The 21,149-nt window shown below is 41.5% G+C and overlaps 1 protein-coding gene across 4 annotated transcripts in view; it reads left to right on the top strand.

Annotated features, from left to right (window-relative positions):
- The first annotated feature begins 668 nt into the window (after nt 1-668).
- mvb12ba (multivesicular body subunit 12Ba) overlaps nt 669-21,149 on the top strand; it is a 47,260-nt gene continuing 26,779 nt past the window's right edge. For 2 of the 4 annotated variants that reach the window (XR_014379013.1, XM_014145650.3), the window contains exons 1-2: nt 981-1,124; nt 8,770-8,892. Coding sequence is in view for 3 of the 4 variants with exons in the window: in XM_014145650.3 (XP_014001125.1) it covers nt 1,074-1,124; nt 8,770-8,892 (174 nt within the window). In the remaining variant the exon portion in view is untranslated. Of the gene's footprint in view, nt 893-980; nt 1,125-2,975; nt 3,116-8,769; nt 8,893-21,149 lie in introns of those variants that run through there. The other 2 variants (XM_014145659.3, XM_045693849.2) reach the window with 2 other exon arrangements.

Below are 21,149 nucleotides of genomic sequence, written 5' to 3' on the forward strand. Positions count from 1 at the left end.
CCAGTTTCAACTGTTCTGCCTGCGGCTATGGAACCCTGACCTGTTCACCGGACGTGCTACCTGTCCCAGACCTGCTGTTTTCAACTCTCTAGAGACAGCAGGAGTGGTAGAGATACTCTGAATGATCGGCTATGAAAAGCCAACTGACATTTACTCCTGAGGTCCTGACCTGTTGCACCCTCGACAACCACTGTGATTATTATTATTTGACCGTGCTGGTCATCTATGAACATTTTAACATCTTGGCCATGTTCTGTTATAATCTCCACCTGGCACAGCCAGAAGAGGACTGGCCACCCCTCATGGCCTGGTTCCTCTCTATGTTTCTTCCTAGATTTTGGCCTTTCTAGGGAGTTTTTCCTAGCCACCGTGCTTCTACACCTGCATTGTTTGCAGTTCTGGGTTTTTAGGCTGGGTTTCTGTACAGCACTTTGTGACATCAGCTGATGTAAGAAGGGCTTTGTAAATACATTTGCTTTGATTTGATTTGGAAATTAAAAGGAAAACAATATGACGGTACATTTTTCATCAGAAGCAAAGAATTCATAGCGGGCTCATGTATAGTTCTTAACTACATGCACTGTTGATATGTCAGTCACAAAACAAAACAAACATGAGCAGGGAGGGGGGCATTACCATATCACTTCTGCCTTGGTACACTCCCTCATTCTCTCACTGCAATGTCCACAAATGGCAGCTATTAGAATCCGCTAGCTATAATCTCAGTCACCTAAATGCTCAGTAAATCAACTCGTTGGGGATTAGCTAACATCCCAGAAAGGATGCATTTCTTGCGGCTGTAACTCCGAAAAAGGGGAGAAGAGGAAAAGAAGATAAGAAGTCTAAACCAAGATTGTTTTTAAAAAAAAATCATAATTGTTGGCCTCACTAGGTAAGAAATCGATTAGTTAGCATGCAAACTAGCTCGTTAGCTTAGCTACCAAACTAGCTAGAATCTGCTTTCCTCTCTGTGCGAAGGTTGCATCTCGCCTCTGTCGATTCTCTCTCCGCGGTGGCCTCAAACGAGTCCGCGGCTTGTAGTACTACTACTAGCCCCTGCTGCTTCTGTGGTCATGAAAAGCTGTTTTTGTCTGAAAAGGAGGGACACTGTGCCGCGAGTAACAGTTAAGTCTATACGAGATTTAACGAGATGATGACACATTTGGAATAATAGATATGGATTGTATTGTTGTTGCTCATTTCCTTTGCATAATTAACCTGCTAACGTAACTAGCTATTGATGGTGCATGCTAACTACCAAGAATTCGTTGTCTTTCTTTTTGGAGCGAAAGATGCTAACGTTCGTTAGCTTGCTAGCTTTGTTTACTAACTTAATTGCCAGTTCTACTGTTACCATACTATGGCAAGCCGTTTTGTTATTTAATCGACTTTAGTTACCTAGTTACGTTAGAAATATGATTGCAACGTTAGCTAAGTAGCTAGCATGCCAGAGCACTGGCTGTGTTCGTTAGCTGCCTGCCGATGTTTTGCTAACGTTAGCTATGTGGCAATGTCAAGGACTCACATAATCAGCTAGCTACCATTATCTTACCAACGCTAAACCAAAGAGTAACTTAGCTGCTAGTTAGTAGCGTATGTCTTTCCCACAGCCGCATATTTACTAACGTTACCTAGCTAATGAACTTAACTATTTAGTTGGAGGAAGCTAGCTAGCTAGGTTTGTAGGTAGGCTAGGTCCCAGTCAACACAGCAGGCCACTTATTTAGCTAGTTTCCTACACAGTCCATTCAGTCATACAACATTAGTTTTTTTTATCCAAGGAAATTGTGCTGGTTACACCCAATGGAGATATTTACTCTCATGAACACCAGGCAAGGTATTCTGCAATCTTGTGCCTATTTGTTGGCAAGAAAGTGTATATATATATTAGCTATAATGGTATTCCTTTGCATGGTATTCGGTCACTCAGAATATTGTTTAGAGGCTTCAGATAAAGTATTAAACAGCCAAGAGACTCAGGCATTTACTCTAACGTGAGTCTACAGCTAAGTATAATTGCAGTTTAGTCTCAAACTCTTTGTACCAGCCACCTAACTTTAAAACAGAAATGCATACTTCTTCCTATCTAGGCCTATTGAATGTGATTGTCACATTTTGTAAACCGTTTTGTAAGCATTAAAATGTAATAGCCAAATTGGAGTCATTAAATTCGCAAAATGCAGGGATAGTTGGTAAATTCGTTTTTGGCCTGGTTTCTGTAGTCAGTGCTTGGTGCTCTGCCAATGCCAAGGCGTACAGAAGGCCTAGTTACATACTGTGGGTAGTAGTAAGCTACTGTAACTTTCTTACTATATTAATTTGTTCTGGGATGTTGTTGCTGGATTTGTTTGGCTTGAAAGGTTTGATCATCATTTGATCATCTTTACTGGGGTGTAGGTGTTAACTTGTCCTACATGAGGTAGGCAAGGCTAAATGCTTGAGAACCATCTCTGTGCAGAAAAGTAATTAAAATCTGATGATGGAACTTGTTAATTTTAGCTGACACTTGTTCAGCAATTCATTGGATTTAGCCTCAGACATGGTTCTTACATGAAGAGAGAGGAAGTTGTGCGTCTGGTCTGTCATTGTCCGGGATTACAAATGGGTAAATAAATGAGTTACAAATTGAAAGACCTCAATATACAGATTTTAAACAAAGTAGCCACTACCTTCAATTAAGATGTGTTGGTAGCCTAGGCCTTTTCGTTTGGAATGCTGAGACATTTTGGTATGCCTCCCCTTCCATCTTGCGTGCGGTAGTTTTCTTTATGTTAATTTCAGTAAGATGAGAGAGGAGGGAAGCTAAAGGAGGACCTGGTTCTTGAGGAAGTGACCCATGATTTCACATACCTGCTTTGAGCTAAATGAGAACCTGTGTATTTAGGAAGTGACCCATGATTTCACATACCCACTTTGATCTAAATGAGGAACTGGTTCTTGAGGAAGTGACCCATGATTTCACATACCTGCTGTGGGAGCATAACATTTGGGTAGTTTCCTTTTACTACATTTGCCCAAGCAGTTGACTTAACACTTAAATTGATGTTTGTTTGAGTTTCTCTTCAGAAAAGGGGGCAAGGAAGCCAATTGTTGGGGAAAGTCCTACTGTATTAGGGTATGTAGACTGTTTTGTTTTCTTCATGTGAGGACCAAAGCTAGCCTAATGCAAGCTGACTAACTTGCTACCTACTCTGTTTTAACTGTCCTTGCCCTCAAACTAATCAAGGCCTGTTAATGACACATTCCAGGCTCTCTGTCAGTGTGTCTGTGTGAGTCAAGTGTGTTCACTTGCTGTTCAGCTCATGTTACTGTAAGCAGAGATACAGCGCCTGGATGGTCTCTGCGATCTTGGCAGTCGTGTTCATCTCTGTCTCCTTAGCAATGTCTTTTTTCACAAGAGGAATTCAGATAGGACTCTGCTCGGTGTGGACCTGCTTCGCCCCATTAGCAGCCACGCATGTGAGTGGTATGTACATAGTGAACAACAGTGTAATGTGTGGCGACCCTAGCCGGACCACCCTGCTTGTGCATGTATGGGTGAGTTGTGCATTTGTGCTTCTTGGCTAGCCCAGCGACCCACCTAACCTCTGCTGTTGACAAATGCTGGATTCCTACATGCTATACCAGGCACTATGCATTTGTTCTCACTGTTTAGGCACATGCTTGTGTGTACGACTATGATGTCCGGCTTCTCCTGGTTCTGTGAATGAGTGAGTTAACTGGTTGTACAGTAGTCTAATATATCTGTGTCACTGTCAGGTTGCTCTGACTCCAGCCTGTCATCATCAGCTGCTTCAACTCCAGTGACTTGGGGGGGGGGGTTCTGTCCCCTCCTAAACCTGTGGTATACATTTCACATCAGTCATTCCCTTTGCCTCAAACTGCTTCTGTTTACCTCACCGAGTTGACACAGCCCTTTTATGTCAGTTGTTTTGGCAAGGGAGCCGGGTAGCCAAGGAGATGCCAGGCGGGAGGGCCCGGTTGCCAAGGTAGCCTCCAGAGTGTTGCCTGCTCCGTGCAAACTCCAAAGAGTTCAGCTCTCATTAATATGCTGCTATGTTTTGATGTCCCCCAAGTCTCAATATTCAGCCCACTTAAAAAGAGAGGACAAAGGGGAAAATCCAACATAAATAAAGTATGTGAAATCCTATTGCCTGGAATGACAGCTGGGGGGGGGGGTGTGAAGTACTACCATAGTCATACAGTAGGCTTGTGCATCTGGAAACTGCTTTGACAACTGACATAAAATAAACCTAGCCAAGTGATCACAGTTCTTCTCCCTACATTCTCTTTTCCCTCCGTTACGTGTCAGTTTGGATCTGACCACTCCCTCTACAAACCCAAGCTCCCATTAGGTCTACAGAAACAAAACTGTAGACGAGCTACATTTCTACCAAGTCACCACAGCTTTAACTCCAATTAAGAATGTACTGCTTGATAAAAGTAGGGAAATATGTGTTTCAACTAAGAGCTGCAGTTTGAGTATTTTAGGCTTTTTTTTGTGGCAAACTGCTCTAGTGTGGCGTTTTCAGAGTAGGTGACAACCCCCCCCCCCCCTCCAAACCTAGACAGGTTCCAGACTGAAATATGCAGCAAAAATGTTTTGAAGGCAAATACCGTTTTCATTGGTCAAGGAGCCTACTTTGTTTCATGTTTAACAAAAGACTGCCCATCAAGACTAAACTCACAAACCAAACACAGGGCAAAAGAAACCACCAAATGTGGTTTATCTGCTGATTTTAAAAGGGGATGAATTTTTGCTTTCTAATACTGTTTCTCAACTCTCATTTATGAAGGCTAATAACAACCTGTTGAAAAGAGAGTAAACGGTGCACAGTGATATTGATGAGGAAGACACACTTGTTTCAGTAGTGCGAGTCGCAGCTCAAATGGCACATGCAGTCCTTTCATTTAGCAAATGACCTCAACTCACAATGGCTGCATATCAACTGCAATGATTTCTGTAATCAGTGTACCCCCCCCCCCCCAGTTAACAGTTAACCACAATGCACACAGATAACTAGAAAGATGCATATCCCCTCTTACTAACGTTACAGTGTTGTTGCGTTAGGTAGACCTGTTTGTTGATATTTTTTCCCTTTACGATGATGATGATGATGATCGGGATCTGTTCGCAGGGCTTTAAATGAAAAATAAATATTGGGAGCAATGATGCTCCTAACTTAGTTATGAAAACCACATGAAATTTAGGAGAAACAGAAAATATATTTTTTAATTGATTGAGATACAGCATATATGAATTCGATCTAGGCTACTTTTTACAGCACGTGTTGTGCCCCAAAAACTAATATGTAACACTTAAAAAAAATATTAGTTTACTATAAAAGCTTGCCCACCAAGATTAAACTCACAAAAAGTATATTAGTTTACTATAAAAGCTAAAATGTTGATACGAATGTCTGTCATTGAAATGTCATATTAGGTTTCTACATTGTATAAAAACACTATTTTTCCTATTGTGATGCAGATCATTGAAAATTGAACACTGTCCCTTTTTTTAAAAAGCTTGTTTGAGTGATGACATGCAAGAGATCATTCATTCATCGCTATGATCATTGATCTCCTGAAGAAGCAATCCCCTTTCCCTTCTCTCTGTGCCCCCAGATGTTTGGATACACTGCTAAAGTAGCTAGGTTGTTAGCTAGCTAGCCAATGAGGTAACGTGACTGAACAAAGTTTAAATAAATGGTTAACAAAGTCGATGGGGCGAGTAGCTTTTCTTAACTGCATTGTTGGTTAAGGGCTTGTAAGTACGCATTTCACTGTAACCTGTTGGATTCGGCTCATGTGACAAATACAATTAGATTTTTTAGAAAGGCCCATGACATGGTTTATGAATGTAAAATAAACTTAAACGGGAGGCAATGGCCAGTATAATTGGCTGAACGGCCAATGTGTATTATTTTTAACATTACTATTAAAATACACTAGTACTCGTATAGGAATGGGTAACTGTTTACAAGTTGCTAGCTATCCTGTAAAGCCATCACCGAAAACCACATTTTGTTTTCTTCTGTGGTATGTACCTGTTCTTCAAAGCGCTCTGGCTGGACTGAAGATGAACGGAACAAAATGTAAGTATGCAGCGTCCGTCTCGCAACGCAGCCTCCAACCGCCGTGGCGTTTCCGCTCAATTGTGGACGTCGCTATTGAAATGCAGGACATCCGACGCAACGAAATGGAGTGCCTACGGGCGTCAGTACTCCCAAAAATAAAACTCCTGGTCGCCCAGGAACATATTTTATCGTACTTTAGAGCCCTGTCTGTTAGTGGTAGTTGTGTGATAACGGCACTGTTTTAAATGTGGGGAGAGATGAAACGTTTTAACGTTTAAACCGTCACACCCAGACTGCCAGGTCAGGTTCTCCATTCCATGTCCTATCTGGGAATCAGTGGAACCCTTTTTTTGCTGCGCTGTTCCGAGGCAGTGTTCTTTGCAATCTCTAATTCTTTACAAAGCAATCTGATTCTGTTTGTTATTAAGGAGGCCAGGTTAGGCTTTTTACCTCTGAATCATTTCTGTCCAATTCCATTGGAATCAGCTTTTCCTTAATACATGTCATGACCAATGTTGTTTCTCCAACAATCCGTGTAGCCTAACATTTTTGTCTTGTTTGTTAACTAGCATTTTGATCACGTTTGCTTTCAGGTAGACATCAGTGAAATCCTGCTGGTCTTGTCTATTAGGCAGTGGTAAATAGTCATAATCACGTCACATCTTCTCTGTGAAACTGAGCTCTTCTCTGCTGACAAGGTCAAAACTAGTATCCTATCCCCTCCTACTCATATTTGTTGCACTGTTGTGTCTGCAACTGGTGAGATGTTCAAACATGTTCAGGTGCTGTTTGGCTCTAGTGGATTAGGTACCTGTCTGGAACAGGGGATTTATTGTTCTATTCGTTGTTTCTGAGGTGCTGTCGTGAAGCTTTGTTTTGTTGTATGAGGTCAGATTAGGAATGAGTTTGTGGGATTCTGTGGTCTGCACAGAGGAAGGGCGCAGTTTGTGTAAGGGCCTCAGTGATCTATTTGTCAGTGCGGACTGTTGAGGCCAAAGATTTATATGATTTTTTTGATCAAATTTCTCTCGGTGTGATACCTGTCTTTTGCAGTCTGCTGAATTGAGGAGAAGCAGAGAGAATAGTGTGATCCAAATATTTTTTTGTAGTTTTTATCGTTTCAGAATGCTTTCGAAGTGACTTCAGAAAGTATGCCAAGCACACCCATTGACTGTTTCTACATTTTGTTGTTTTACAGGCTGAATTTAAAATTGATTACATTTAGATTTGTCACTGGCTGGCCTACACACAATACCCCCATAACGTCAAAGTAGAGGTTTTCAAAATTCGTACAAATTAATTTGAAATTAAAAGCCTTTGTCTTGAGTCAATAAGTATTCAATCCCTTTGTTATGGCAAGCCTAAATAAGTTGAGGAGTAAAAATGTGCTTACCAAGTGATATAAGTAGATATTAGTAGATTAGTATATTAGTAGATTTGGATAGAAAACATTGAAGTTTCTAAAACTGTTTGAATGACGTCTGTGAGTATAACAGAACTCATATGGCAGGCAAAAACCTGAGAAAAATCCAACCAGGAAGTGGAAAATCTGAGGCAAGTATTTCTGTAAATTGATGTGGCTCTCTGCAAAATCACCGGTGGTTTTGGAGGCAAAACATTACTGAACATTACGCGCCAGTGTAAACTGAGATTTTTGGATATAAATATGAACTTTATCGAACAAAACATGCATGTATTGTGTAACATGAAGTCCTATGAGTGCCATCTGATGAAGATAATCAAAGGTTAGTGGTTCATTTTAGCTGTATTTCTGGTTTTTGTGACGCCTCTGCCTGCTTGGAAAATGGCTGTTTTTTCTTGTCTAGGTGCTGTCCTAACATAATCTAATGCTATGCTTTCGCCGTAAAGCCTTTTTGAAATCGGACACGGTGGTTGGATAAAGGAGACTCTTATCTTTAAAATGGTGTATAATACTTGTATGTGTGAGAAATTTGAATTATGAGATTTTTGTTGTTTTGAATTTGGCGCTCTGCTATTTCACTGGCTGTTGTCAAATCCATCCCGCTAATGGGATTCGCGTGTTAAGGGGTCTCTATAAGAGGTTTTAATGTAAGATGGGATCATCATTCTATGAACCTGCTGGCTCAACACTCCAAAAGTAGGCTATTTTGGTTTAGTTTTATTAACTTTCCTCTTGGTAATTTATTCTGGGGTTGATCTTCATAATGGTAATGGCAGGTAGCTTTCTTTCACACTGACTCGGGCCATGTTTCAGCTTCCTGGGCCCAGATTCACAAAACCTTCTTAAGAAGAAATGTATTTTTTATAATTTTATTAAAAAATTGTCTTTGGATGTGATTTAATCATTGACATGGACGTCGCATTTTAGTTCTCTATGAATAATTGTAAAATTGAGAGTAGAAACAGAAGGTAATTCTGGAAAATACAAATACTGGCTATTTTAAAAGCTAGGAAAACATTTTATGAGTAGCTCGTGACATGTTTCATAATTTTTAAAGTAGCCCTCATGCTAGAAAAGGTTGGAGATCCCCTGCTATAATCTTTAACCACAGACAGTGTGTCTTGCTATCAGTCATTAGCACTGGGTCTGTAACCATAGATCTGTGCTTAGGGGCAACTTTTACATTAGACCTGTTTTCGCTTAACTTTTTCAACCCAATCAGACAGTTCTAGAGGCACTGAACCCTAGCTGTGTTTCTTCCTTCCCCAGAACTCTCCCATGATGCCTGAGGTTCGGGAACTTTCAGACGCACTGCCGGAGTTGCCCATGGACCCCATCACTGGCGTGGGGGTGGTGGCCTCGCGAAACAGAGCGCCTACTGGCTATGATGTGGTGAGTACATCAAGGAGGTGCAGGACTGAGGAAAGATGTGTTAATTAAAAAAAATATCAAATCAGCCTGTTTGATGAAGGATTAGCCGCACAAGCTATTCTTGATGTTGGCATGTGATGTTAATCACACATTTATTGCGTTGAATCTTACACTGATGTAGGCTTATACAGTTGAAGTCAGAAGTTTACATACACTTAGGTTGGAGACATTAAAACTCGTTTTTCAACCACTCCACAAATTTCTCGTTAACAAACTATAGTTTTGGCAAGTTGGGTAGGACATGTACTTTGTGCATGACACAAGTCATTTTTCCAACAATTGTTTACAGACAGATTATTTCACTTATAATTCACTGTATCACAATTCCAGTGGGTCAGAAGTTTACATACACTAAGTTGACTGTGCCTTTAAACAGCTTAGAAAATTCCAGAAAATGATGTCATGGCTTTAGAAGCTTCTGATAGGCCAATTGACATCATTTGAGTCAATTGGAGGTGTACCTGTGGATGTATTTCAAGGCCTACCTTCAAACTCTGCCTCTGCTTGACATCATGGGAAAATCAAAAGAAATCAGACAAGACCTCAGAAAAAAAATTGTAGACCTCCACAAGTCTGGTTCATCCTTGGGAGCAATTTCCAAACACCTGAAGGTACCACGTTCATCTGTACAAACAATAGTACGCAAGTATAAATACCATGGGACCACGCAGCCGTCATACCGCTCAGGAAGGAGACACGTTCTGTCTCCTAGAGATGAACATACTTTAGTGCGAAAAGTGCAAATCAATCCCAGAACAACAGCAAAGGACCTTGTGAAGATGCTGGTGGAAACAGGTACAAAAGTATCTATATCCACAGTAAAATGAGTTCTATATCGACATAACCTGAAAGGCCGCTCAGCAAGGAAGAAGCCACTGCACCAAAACCGCCATAAAAAAGTCAAGACTACGGTTTGCAACTGCACATGGGGACAAAGATCGTACTTTTTGGAGAAATGTCCTCTGGTTTGATGAAACAAAAATAGAACTGTTTGGCCATAATGACCATCGTTATGTTTGGAGGAAAAAGGGGGAGGCTTGCAAGCCGAAAAACACCATCCCAACCGTGAAGGACGGGGGTGGCAGCATCATGTTATGGGGGTGCTTTGCTGCAGGAGGGACTGTTGCACTTCACAAAATTGATGGCATCATAAGGAAGGGAAATTATGTGGATATATTGAAGCAACATCTCAAGACATCAGTCAGGAAGTTAAAGCTTGGTCGCAAATGGGTCTTCCAAATGGACAATGACCCCAAGCATACTTCCAAAGTTGTGGCAAAATGGCTTAAGGACAACAAAGTCAAGGTATTGGAGTGGCCATCACAAAGCCCTGACCTGTGGGCAGAACTGAAAAAGCGTGTGTGAGCAAGGAGCTCTACAAACCTGACTCTGTTACACCAGCTCTGTCAGGAGGAATGAGCCAAAATTCACCGACCTTATTATAGGAAGCTTGTGGAAGGCTTCCCGAAATGTTTGACCCAAGTTAAGCAATTTTAAGGCAATGCTACCAAACACTCAATTAGTATATGTAAACTTCTGACCCACTGGGAATGTGATGAAAGAAATAAAAGCTGAAATAAATCATTCTCTCTACTATTATTCTGACATTTCACATTCTTAAAATAAAGTGGTGTTCCTAATTGACCTAAGACAGGGAATTTTTACTGGGATTAAATGTCAGGAATTGTGAAAAATGTAGTTTAAATGTATTTGGCTAAGGTGTATGTAAACTTCTGACTTCAACTGTAGGTAGGGATGTAACAATTCACAGATTCCCCCCAATGTTTAAGATGCAAGTGCATCGGATCCCAAACCAATGCAAATGTAGAATGCATTGGTCAGAAATTAGATTCAAACTTAATGGCACCGGATTTGATGGCTGACATTTTACGTGCTCCAAAACAAAATAGCACGTAAATTTGGATTGTTTTTTTGAGTTGTTTGTAACTTATTTTGTATTGTCATTTTATTTTAATGAAAAAATTTTACTTTTAGTTTATTTGGTAAATATTTTCTTAACTCTTCTTGAACTGCACTGTTGGTTAAGGACTTGTAGTAAGTAAGCATTTCACGTTAAGGTCTACACTTGTTGTATTTGGCGTCTGTGGCAAAGTTTGATTTATCTTTTTTATTTTTTAGCAATTATATTCTTTCTGGCTTGTGAAAATACGTAATATTTTGTGACAACTGATGCGTCCTCTCTCCTTCGGTGTCAAACTGCATGTACCTGTCTTAAGTCATTAGTCTACAAATAGTTTTACATGCTGAACGACCACAGGCAATATCAGTAGCCTTGTCAAACTGCGCACTGGGCCCAGCTTCGTGCTGACCAGACTGAGGTAATATCAGTAGCCTTGTCAAACTGCTGCACTGGGCCCAGCTTCGTGCTGACCAGACTGAGGTAATATCAGTAGCCTTGTCAAACTGCGCACTGGGCCCAGCTTTGCACGCTGACCAACACGAGGTAGCAGTCTGTTCCTGATCCTGCACATCTTCTAATGGCTTGTGTGGTATTGGGCTTTATTAGTTGAGTGACAACCTTTTTTGTGATTTGCTAGGTTGTTATCTATGCGCTGTTGAATTTGTTCAAAGTAAGGTACCGGAGACAGCTCTCATCTGGCTATACCTGCTGAACGTTGCATACAATTGCCTGATGACGACAGACGGGGGTGAATTCCAAAGTTGTGGCTTTGTCATAGCTAATTTGTAAACAATAAATATTGCTACATTACTATCCTAAACACTTAATCTGAAAAAATTACAAGTTAATTAGTGAGTGATGGTGATTTCAGAAACAAATATGCTACATTTGCCCCCCTTTAATCTGATAGTGGTAGTGGGGTGGTAGATGTCTAGTCTCCATTAGGGCTCTAATCTGATAGTGGTAGTGGGGTGGTAGATGTCTAGTCTCCATTATAGCTCTAATCTGATAGTGGTAGTGGGGTGGTAGATGTCTCCATTATGGCTCTAATCTGATAGTGGTAGTGGGGTGGTAGATGTCTAGTCTCCATTATGGCTCTAATCTGATAGTGGTGGATGTCTAGTCTCCATTATGGCTCAGCTCAGGTGCCCACAGACACACACACACACACACACACACACACACACACACACACAGAGAAGTCAGCTCAGATGATCCAGCTCATGAGCTCCATCAGCAACAAATGTTAGTGTGTCGAATTGCACCGACTCGTTTCAAACTAAAATGTATGGTTCCTGTATTGTATCTAGATACGTATTGAATCATCTGGAAAGGGAAAGATGCACATCCCTAGGCCTAGTTGTACTTTTGAATGTGAAACAACATCCTGCAGTTTGAGTCTCCTTGAGTGTTGTAGCCTTATGTTTATGATTCAGAAGGTGACCATCTTGTTAGCCTGTTGAAGTCCTCTAGGCCTCCACACGGCAGTAACCTCTCGGCTGTGCCTCATCCTTTCTGCTGGCACCCAGAGGACCTAGGCCTAACTCATAGTGTGCCCAAGTTGAACTTTGCAGGTGCAAGTTTACATGGACACAGGCTCACAGTGCAGGTTGGATGGGCTGCAGAAGGTCTAGCCCTGTGCCACTGGCACTTGGAAAGGCAGGAGTTCAAGCTCAAACCAAACACCGGACTAGCGTAGGCTGGAGGGGATCTCCATCGCGTGCCTTCCTTCACCAACAACAACGATATCTCCTTCTCCCTGGGTATGGAGAAATTTATAAGAAAATTGACTGTTAGTTTTCAGTGCAGCCTTTGATATTATTGACCATAACCTGTTGGGAAAAAAACGTATGACTTTTCAACCTCTCCCATATCGTGGATTCAGAGCTATCTATCCAATAGAACTGTTTTTTTTTGTAATGGACGCTTCTCTAATGTCAAACATGTAAAGTGTGGTGTACCGCAGGGCAGCTCTCTAGGCCCTCTATTCTGTGTGTCCATGTATTCTGATGATGCAACCATATACGCATCAGCAACCACAGCTAATGAAGTCACTGAAACCCTTAACAAAGAGTTGCAGTCTGTTTTGGAATGGGTGGCCATAATAAACTGGTCCTAAACATTTCTAAAACTAATAGCATTGTATTTGGTACAAATCATTCCTTAAGTGCGAGACCTCAGCTGAATCTGGTAATGAATGGTGTGGCTTTTGAACAAGTTGAGGAGACTAAATTACTTGGCATTACCTTAGATAGTAAACTGTCATGGTCAAATATAGATTCAATGGTTGTAAAGATGGGGAGTCTGTCGGTACTAAAGAGATGCTCAACTTTTGACACCACGTTCCGAAAAGCAAGTCCTGCAGGCTCTAGTGTTGTCTTATCTTGATTATTGTCCAGTCATGTGGTCTAGTGCTGCAAGGAAAGACCGACATTAGTTAACCTCTATGGGCTAGGTGGGACGCTAGCGTGCCACCCGTGGTGCACTCCATCAACAGCAGGTGCATTTCAAGAGCGGCAAATTTGAATCCAAATAAATGTCAAAATTCAAATTTTTCAAACATACAACTATTTTACACCCTTTGAAAGATGAACATCTCCTTAATCTAACCACGTTTTACGATTTCAAAAAGGTTTTACGGCGAAAGCATAAATTTAGAGTATGTTAGGACAGTACATTTACAAGAGTTGTGTGTAATGTTTTGTCAATTCAAAGACAGGGTCACCAAAACCATAAAACCAGCTAAAATGATGCACTAACCTTTTACAATCTCCATCAGATGACACTCCTAGGACATTATGTTAGACAATGCATGCATTTTTAGTTCTATCAAGTTCATATTTATATCCAAAAACAGCGTTTTACTATGGCATTGATGTTGAGGAAATCGTTTCCCTCCAATAACCGGCAGTCAAGTCAGCGTCACAAATTAAATAATTAAAATTAGAAAACATTGGTAAAATATTATATTGTCATTTAAAGAATTATAGATTTACATCTCTTGAATGCAATCAACTTGCCAGATTTAAAAATAACCTTACTGGGAAATCACACTTTGCAATAATCTGAGCACTGCGCCCAGAAAAATACGCGTTGCGATACAGACTAGACGTCATGTTGGGGAGATCTAAAATCGAAAATACTATGTAAATAATCCATTACCTTTGATTCTCTTCATCAGATGTCACTTCCAGGTATCACAGGTCCATAACGAATGTAGTTTTGTTCAAAAAAGCTCATCATTTATGTCCAAAAATCTCCGTCTTGTTAGCACATGATCTAAGCCAGCCGGACTTCTCGTCATGAACGAGGGGAAAAAATATATTTACGTTCGTTCAAACATGTCAAACGTTGTATAGCATAAATCATTAGGGCCTTTTTTAACCAGAACATGAATAATATTCAAGGTGGACGAATGCATACTCTTTTATAACGTATTGGAACGAGGGTACCCAACATGAACTCGCGCGCCAGGTGTCTAATGGGCCATCATCGTTCCATGGCTCTTGTTCGGTCAGATCTCCCTCCAGAAGACTCAAAACACTTTGTAAAGGCTGGTGACATCTAGTGGAAGCAATAGGAAGTGCCAAAATATTCCTCAGCCCCTGTGTTTTTCAATGGGATAGGTTTAAAGGTAATACAACACATCAGGTATCCACTTCCTGTCAGAAAATGTCTCAGGGTTTTGCCTGCCAAATTAGTTCTGTTATACTCACAGACACCATTCAAACAGTTTTAGAAAATTTAGGGTGTTTTCTATCCATATGTAATAAGTATATGCATATTCTAGTTACTGGGTAGGAGTGGTAACCAGATTAAATCGGGTATGTTTTTTTATCCAGCCGTGTCAATACTGCCCCCTAGCCCTAACAGGTTAACCTCTCTAGGGTAGGGGGCAGTATTTTCACGGCCGGGTGAAAAACGTACCCAAATTAAACGGCCTACTACTCGGGCCCAGGAACTATAATATGCATATTGGTGTAGATTTGGATAGAAAACACTCTGAAGTTTCTAAAACTGTTTGAATGATGTCTGTGAGTATAACAGAACTCATATGGCAGGCAAAAACCGGAGAAAAATCTAACCAGGAAGTGAGAATTCTGGTGCTTGTAGTCCTTTCAAGTCATTGCCTATCGAACACACAGTGACTTAGGGTTAATTTTGCACTTCCTAAGGCTTCCACTAGATGTCAACAGTCTTTAGAAAGTTGTTTGAGGCGTCTATGATGAACAGAGAGCGAACAGAGGAAGTTGGAAGTTGTTGACTCAGGAAGGTACTGGCGTTCATTGGCGCACATTCACGTGAGAGTTAGCTGTGTTCCAAAACGTTTTTCAAGACATTGCAATCGTCCCGATGGAATATTATTGAAGTTCTAAGTGATAAAGGCCCTAAAGATTGATGCTATACAATGTTTGACATGTTTGAACGAACGTAAATATAACTTTTTTTTACTTTTCGTCGTGACATTTTCTGCGTGCTTCCTACACTTGGAGTAGCTTACTGAACGCGCTAACAACAAGGAGCTATTTGGACATAAATTATGGACTTTATCGAACAAAGCAACATTTATTGTGGACCTGGGATTCCTGGAAGTGCCTTCTGATGAAGATCATCAAAGGTAAGTGAATATTTCTAATGCTATTTATGATTTTAGATGACTCCAAAATGGCGGGTATCTGTATTGCCTAGTGTATTTTTATGAGCGCAGTACTCAGATTATTGCAAAGTGTGCTTTCCTCGTGAAGCTTTTTTGAAATCTGTCACAGCGTTTGCATAAAGGAGATGTTCATCTATAATTCTTTGAATAACAGTTTAATATTTTATCAACGTTTATGGTGAGTATTTTTGTAAATTGTTGTGCTGATTCACCGGCAGTATTGGAGGAAAAATATTTTCTGAACATCACGCGCCAATGTAAAATGGGGTTTATGGATATAAATATGAACTTGATCGAACAAAAAATGCATGTATTGTGTAACATGATGTCCTAGGAGTGTCATCTGATGAAGATCGTCAAAGGTTAGTGCATCATTTTAGCTGGTTTTCTCTTTTTTGTGACGCCTGTCCATGCTAGGAAAATGGCTGTGTGCTTTTTCTTGTATTGGAACTGTCCTAACATAATCTAACTTTGTTTTCGCCATAAAGCCTTTTTGAAATCGGACAATGTGGTTACATTAAGGAGACGTGTACCTTTTTTAAATGGTGTAAAATAGTCCTTTCTTTGAGAACTTTGAATTATGACATTTTGTGGTTTTGAATTTGGCGCTCTGATTTTTCACTGGCTGTTGAATAGTGTGAACCGTGGCTAGCGTCCCACCTGCTCAAGAGAGGTTAAGCTGCAGCTGGCCCACAACAGAGTGGCACGTTTTGCTCTTCATTGTAATCAGAGGGCTGATATAAATACTATGTATGCCAGTCTCTCTTGGCTAAGAGTTGAGGAGAGACTGACTGCATCACTTCATTTTATAAGAAACATTGTGTTGAAAATCCCTAATTGTTTGCATAGTCAACTTACACACAGCTCTGACACACACACTTATCCCACCAGACATGCAACCAGGGGTCTTTTCACAGTCCCCAAATCCAGAACAAATTCAAGAAAATGTACAGTATTATATAGAGCCCTTATTGCATGGAACTTCCTTCCATCTCATATTGCTCAGATGAACAGCAAACATGTTTTAAAAAAAAACAGATAAAGCAACACCTCACGGCACAACGCCTCTCCCCTATTTGACCTAGATAGTTTGTGTGTATACATTGATATGTAGGCTACGTGTGCCTTTAAAAAAAAATGTTGTATGTAGTTCTGTTCTTGTCTATTAATTATCTGTATTATGTCATGTTTTGTGTGGACCCCAGGAAGAGTAGCTGCTACTTTTGCAACCGGTAATGGGGATCCAAATAAAATACCAATATGGAAAATTAAATTCGGCGTTCTGCACTTCTGTAACTATTGACAAGTTAGTTTCTGTTCTGAATACATATGAAAGTCACATCGTCAAACATTTCTTATACTCCTTGAGTGCTCCCCAGCCTCGTTCCTTGAGTGCTCCCCAGCCTCGTTCCTTGAGTGCTCCCCAGCCTCGTTCCATGAGTGTAGTCGTTGACTCAGGCTTGTCGTTGATGGTCACGCTCTCATTCTCACCGTCTCAAAAGGAAAGGCACCAGCTGACTCATTGCCATGGAGAAGAGACGCATTTCTGTGTGCGGGCAGATGGCGCAAAGCCACGACCTGATGTCACGAAAGTCTGGGAGTGGCGCAGGGATCCAATATCCCCCAAGATTCTAACAGCTTGTGATTGGCTGTTGGCCATCGTTACCAGCTGCCACAGTGAATCCTTCCCTATTAACAGTTCTTCTCAGCCTGGTCCTCTGCTGCTTGGGATTTCCATAAGGGCTGGTATAAGTGATAATGACGCATTGGGATTGAAACACGTATTCCTTATGTGCTGTAGCACATGGGGGGGGGGGGGGGGGGGGGGGGTTGCACAATTGACAAGGTAAAATGTAACTGCGAGTAACGGCACCAAGTAGTTTTATACTAGAAAGTGATGAAGTTCTCCCACACTTTGTTCTGATGTTTGCAGCTATGGGAATACTGGGAAGAGCAAGACTTCACTACTCATTTCAGCAGAGGTAGTTATCATGTCTTTTTAGTCCAGGGGAATGTGGCATAAGTTTCTTCTCGACAACATGTGTTCACAGGAAGCTGATTTGATCATAATCGATTATCATAGTCCCTGAGAGGACGTAAGCAGAGAGAACTCGTCTGGTCCCTGACGGACTTAAATACTTCATTCTATTTCCATTACTTCGAAATTGTCTTTAAAAGTAAGTATTTGGATATTATTGTTAAAATATTGGAATGTATTTGGAAATATACTTGGAAAGTATTGGCATGTATTTAAAAAAATACTCATACACAGACGGGTGTATTTTCAAATACAAATATTTACATCTTCCATGCATTTTTGTTTACTCAAGTCTGTTTGGTCCTAGGGGTATTTGAGATGTGGGCTATTTGTACCCAGGTCTGTTTGGTCCAAGGGGGTATTTGAGATGTAGGGATAGGATTAAGTAATCCTTCTAACCCTACCACCCCCCCCCCCCCCCCCACAAAAAGATATAGATGTACTATTGTAAAGTGGTTGTTCCACTGGATATCATAAGGTGAATGCACCAATTTGTAAGTCGCTCTGGATAAGAGCGTCTGCTAAATGATGTAAATGTACAGTGTCTATACATTTTTATCTACAAATAGGTGCCCTTCTTTGCGAGGCATTGGAAAACCTCCCTGGTCTTTTTGTTTGAAATTCACTGCTCGACTGAGGAACCTTACAGATAATTGCATGTGTGGGGTAAAGAGATGAGGTAGTCATTAAAAAATCATGCAGAAATCTATTATTGCACACAGAGTGAGTCCTTACATCTTATTATGTGACTGACCCGTTTTACTCCTAGGCGTGCCATAATAAAGGGGTTGAATACTTAATGACTCAAGACATTTCAGATTTTACATTTTTTATTTGTAAAAATTATGGGGTATTGTGTGTAGGGCCAGTGACATCTCAATTTAATCCATTTTAAATTCAGGCTGTCAATTATCAGTTATTATTAAAGTCAATTATCTGTAATGTTCCTCAGTCAAGCTGTGTATAATTGTTTTTTTTATTTTTACCCCCTTTTCTCCCCAATTTCCATTTTTTTCTCATCGCTGTAACTCCCCAATGGGCTCGGGAAGCGGAGGTCGAGTCATGCGTCGTCCGAAACATGACCCGCCAAACCGCTCTTCTTATCACCCGCCTGCTTAACCGGAAGCCAACTACACCAATGTGTCGGAGGAAACACTGCTCAACTGAGCCTGCAGACGCCCGGCCTGCCACAAGGAGTCGCTAGAGCGCGATGAGCCAAGCAAGTAAAACCCCACCGGCCAAACCCTCCCCTAACCCGGATGACGCTGGACCAATTGTGCGCCACCCTATGGTGCATCTTATTTGCAACAAGGCATTAAAGTAATACTGCAAAAATGTGGCAAATCAATGGTTGTCTAGCTATGATCAACAATCAATTTGACAGAACTTGAAGAATTTTGAAAATAATTGCAAATGTTGCTGAATCCAGGTGTGGAAAGCTCTTAAACTTACCCAGAAAGACTCACAGCTGTAATCGCTGCCAAAGTTGCTTCTACAAAGTATTGACTCAGGGGTGTGAATACTTATGTAAATTCGATTTAAAAAATAATAATAAATGAAATACAAATTTGTTTACATCCCTGTTAATGAGCATTTCTCCTTTGCCAAAATAATCCATCCACCTGACAGGTGTGGCATATCAAGAAGCTGATTAAGCAGCATGATCATTACACAGGTGCGCCTTGTGCTGGGGGAAAATAAAAGGCCACTCTAAAATGTGCAGTTTTGTCACACTGCTACAGATGTCTCAAGTTTTGAGGGAGGGTGCAATTGGCATGCTGGCTGATGATGTCCACCAGAGTTGTTGCCAGATAATTTAATGTTCATTTAACCACCAACGTTGTTTTAGAAACTTTGGCAGTATGTCCATCCGGCTGGACAACCACAGACTACGTGTGTATGCCGTCGTGTGGGTGAGCAGTTTGCTGATGTCAACGTTGTGAACAGAGTGCCCCATGGTGGAGGTGGGGTTATGGTATTGGCAGGCATAAACTACGGACAACGAACACAATTGCATTTTATCGATGGCAATTTGAATGCACAGAAATACCATGACGTGATCCTGAGGCCGTTGTGAGACCTTCAGTTTGTGACCAACAGATGCATAGCTGTATTTCCAGTCATGTGAAATCCATAGATTAGGGCCTAATTAATTCATTTCAATTGACTGATTTCCTCATAACACAGTATAATCTTTGAAATTGTTGCATGTTGTGTTTTTTTTGTTCAGCATATTCGAAGATACTTTAAAATATGCATACTTAAAATACATTTTTGATTTGGCCACATTTTTCGAAAATAGTCAGACAAAGTACAAATACTTAAGCTAAATATGCTGGTTTAGTGCCTAATGGTAAACAGTAGGCCTAGAAATTCCTGTCATGTGACAGGATGTACAGTAGCCTAGATATTGAGAGGGACTGAGAAACATGGAGAAGACCACACTTTGAATGAAATGCCTTATCCTGAAATATTCCTCAGTTGTCAGTTCTGATCCATTCTTTGAATATTGTGATTGTTGTTTTGTTTGGCCTTCCGGCTCTCCATACCTGGGCAGAGATCTAACAAAGCTCCTAGTCTCGGAAGCTGGCATTTGGCTAGCGCTTTTAGTGTGGACTCTTCACCTAGATAGTCCAGTCATGTTGTCTTTTTATTGACTTTTCAACTTCCTTCCACCGAGCTTCTTTGAAAGCAGCTGGATGAATTTGCATACAGCTAGTCTATTGCATTCCAGTCATAGTTGTGAACGTCACCTGTGTACAATGGGATTGGCATAGTCTCTACTTCACTCATAGTGTCTGCGGCTACAGCTCTGCAAAACACCACACTAGTGAAGTTGTTCAGGGTTGGATTTTACCTCTGAATACCCACAATTCTATCTAATTATATTATCAGGACTACAGGAATTTGTTATTTCTGTATTGGCGCGTTTGCCCCCATCAAACTTACTTTTTAGCAGCACAGGCTATTTGTTCAAGGGCACACACACCATACTTGTTCAGCATGTTCCTTCAGGCGTGCTCATTCCAAACTGCTCAATGACCCTTCCATGACCCCTGAACAGAGGTTACATTTCCAGCACAACAGAGGGCCGGCTTAGCATATCAACCCCCCCCCCCCCCAAATATACACAGACACACAGGGTGGCGTCTCTCCAGACTAGTGCCCAGTCCGTGTCAGGGTGGTGTGCCCAGTCCGTGTCAGGGTGGTGTGCCCAGCCCGTGTCAGGGTGGTGTCCCTCCAGACTAGTGCCCAGTCCGTGTCAGGGTGGTGTGCCCAGCCCGTGTCAGGGTGGTGTCCCTCCAGACTAGTGCCCAGTCCGTGTCAGGGTGGTGTGCCCAGTCCGTGTCAGGGTGGTGTGCCCAGCCCGTGTCAGGGTGGTGTCCCTCCAGACTAGTGCCCAGTCCGTGTCAGGGTGGTGTGCCCAGCCCGTGTCAGGGTGGTGTCCCTCCAGACTAGTGCCCAGCCCGTGTCAGGGTGGTGTCCCTCCAGACTAGTGTCCAGCCCGTGTCAGGGTGGTGTCCCTCCAGACTAGTGCCCAGCCCGTGTCAGGGTGGTGTCCCTCCAGACTAGTGCCCAGTCCGTGTCAGGGTGGTGTCCCT

The sequence above is a fragment of the Salmo salar genome, chromosome 01, assembly GCF_965601325.2.
Source record: "Salmo salar chromosome 01, fSalSal1, whole genome shotgun sequence".
In the NCBI taxonomy this organism is placed as follows: domain Eukaryota; kingdom Metazoa; phylum Chordata; class Actinopteri; order Salmoniformes; family Salmonidae; genus Salmo; species Salmo salar.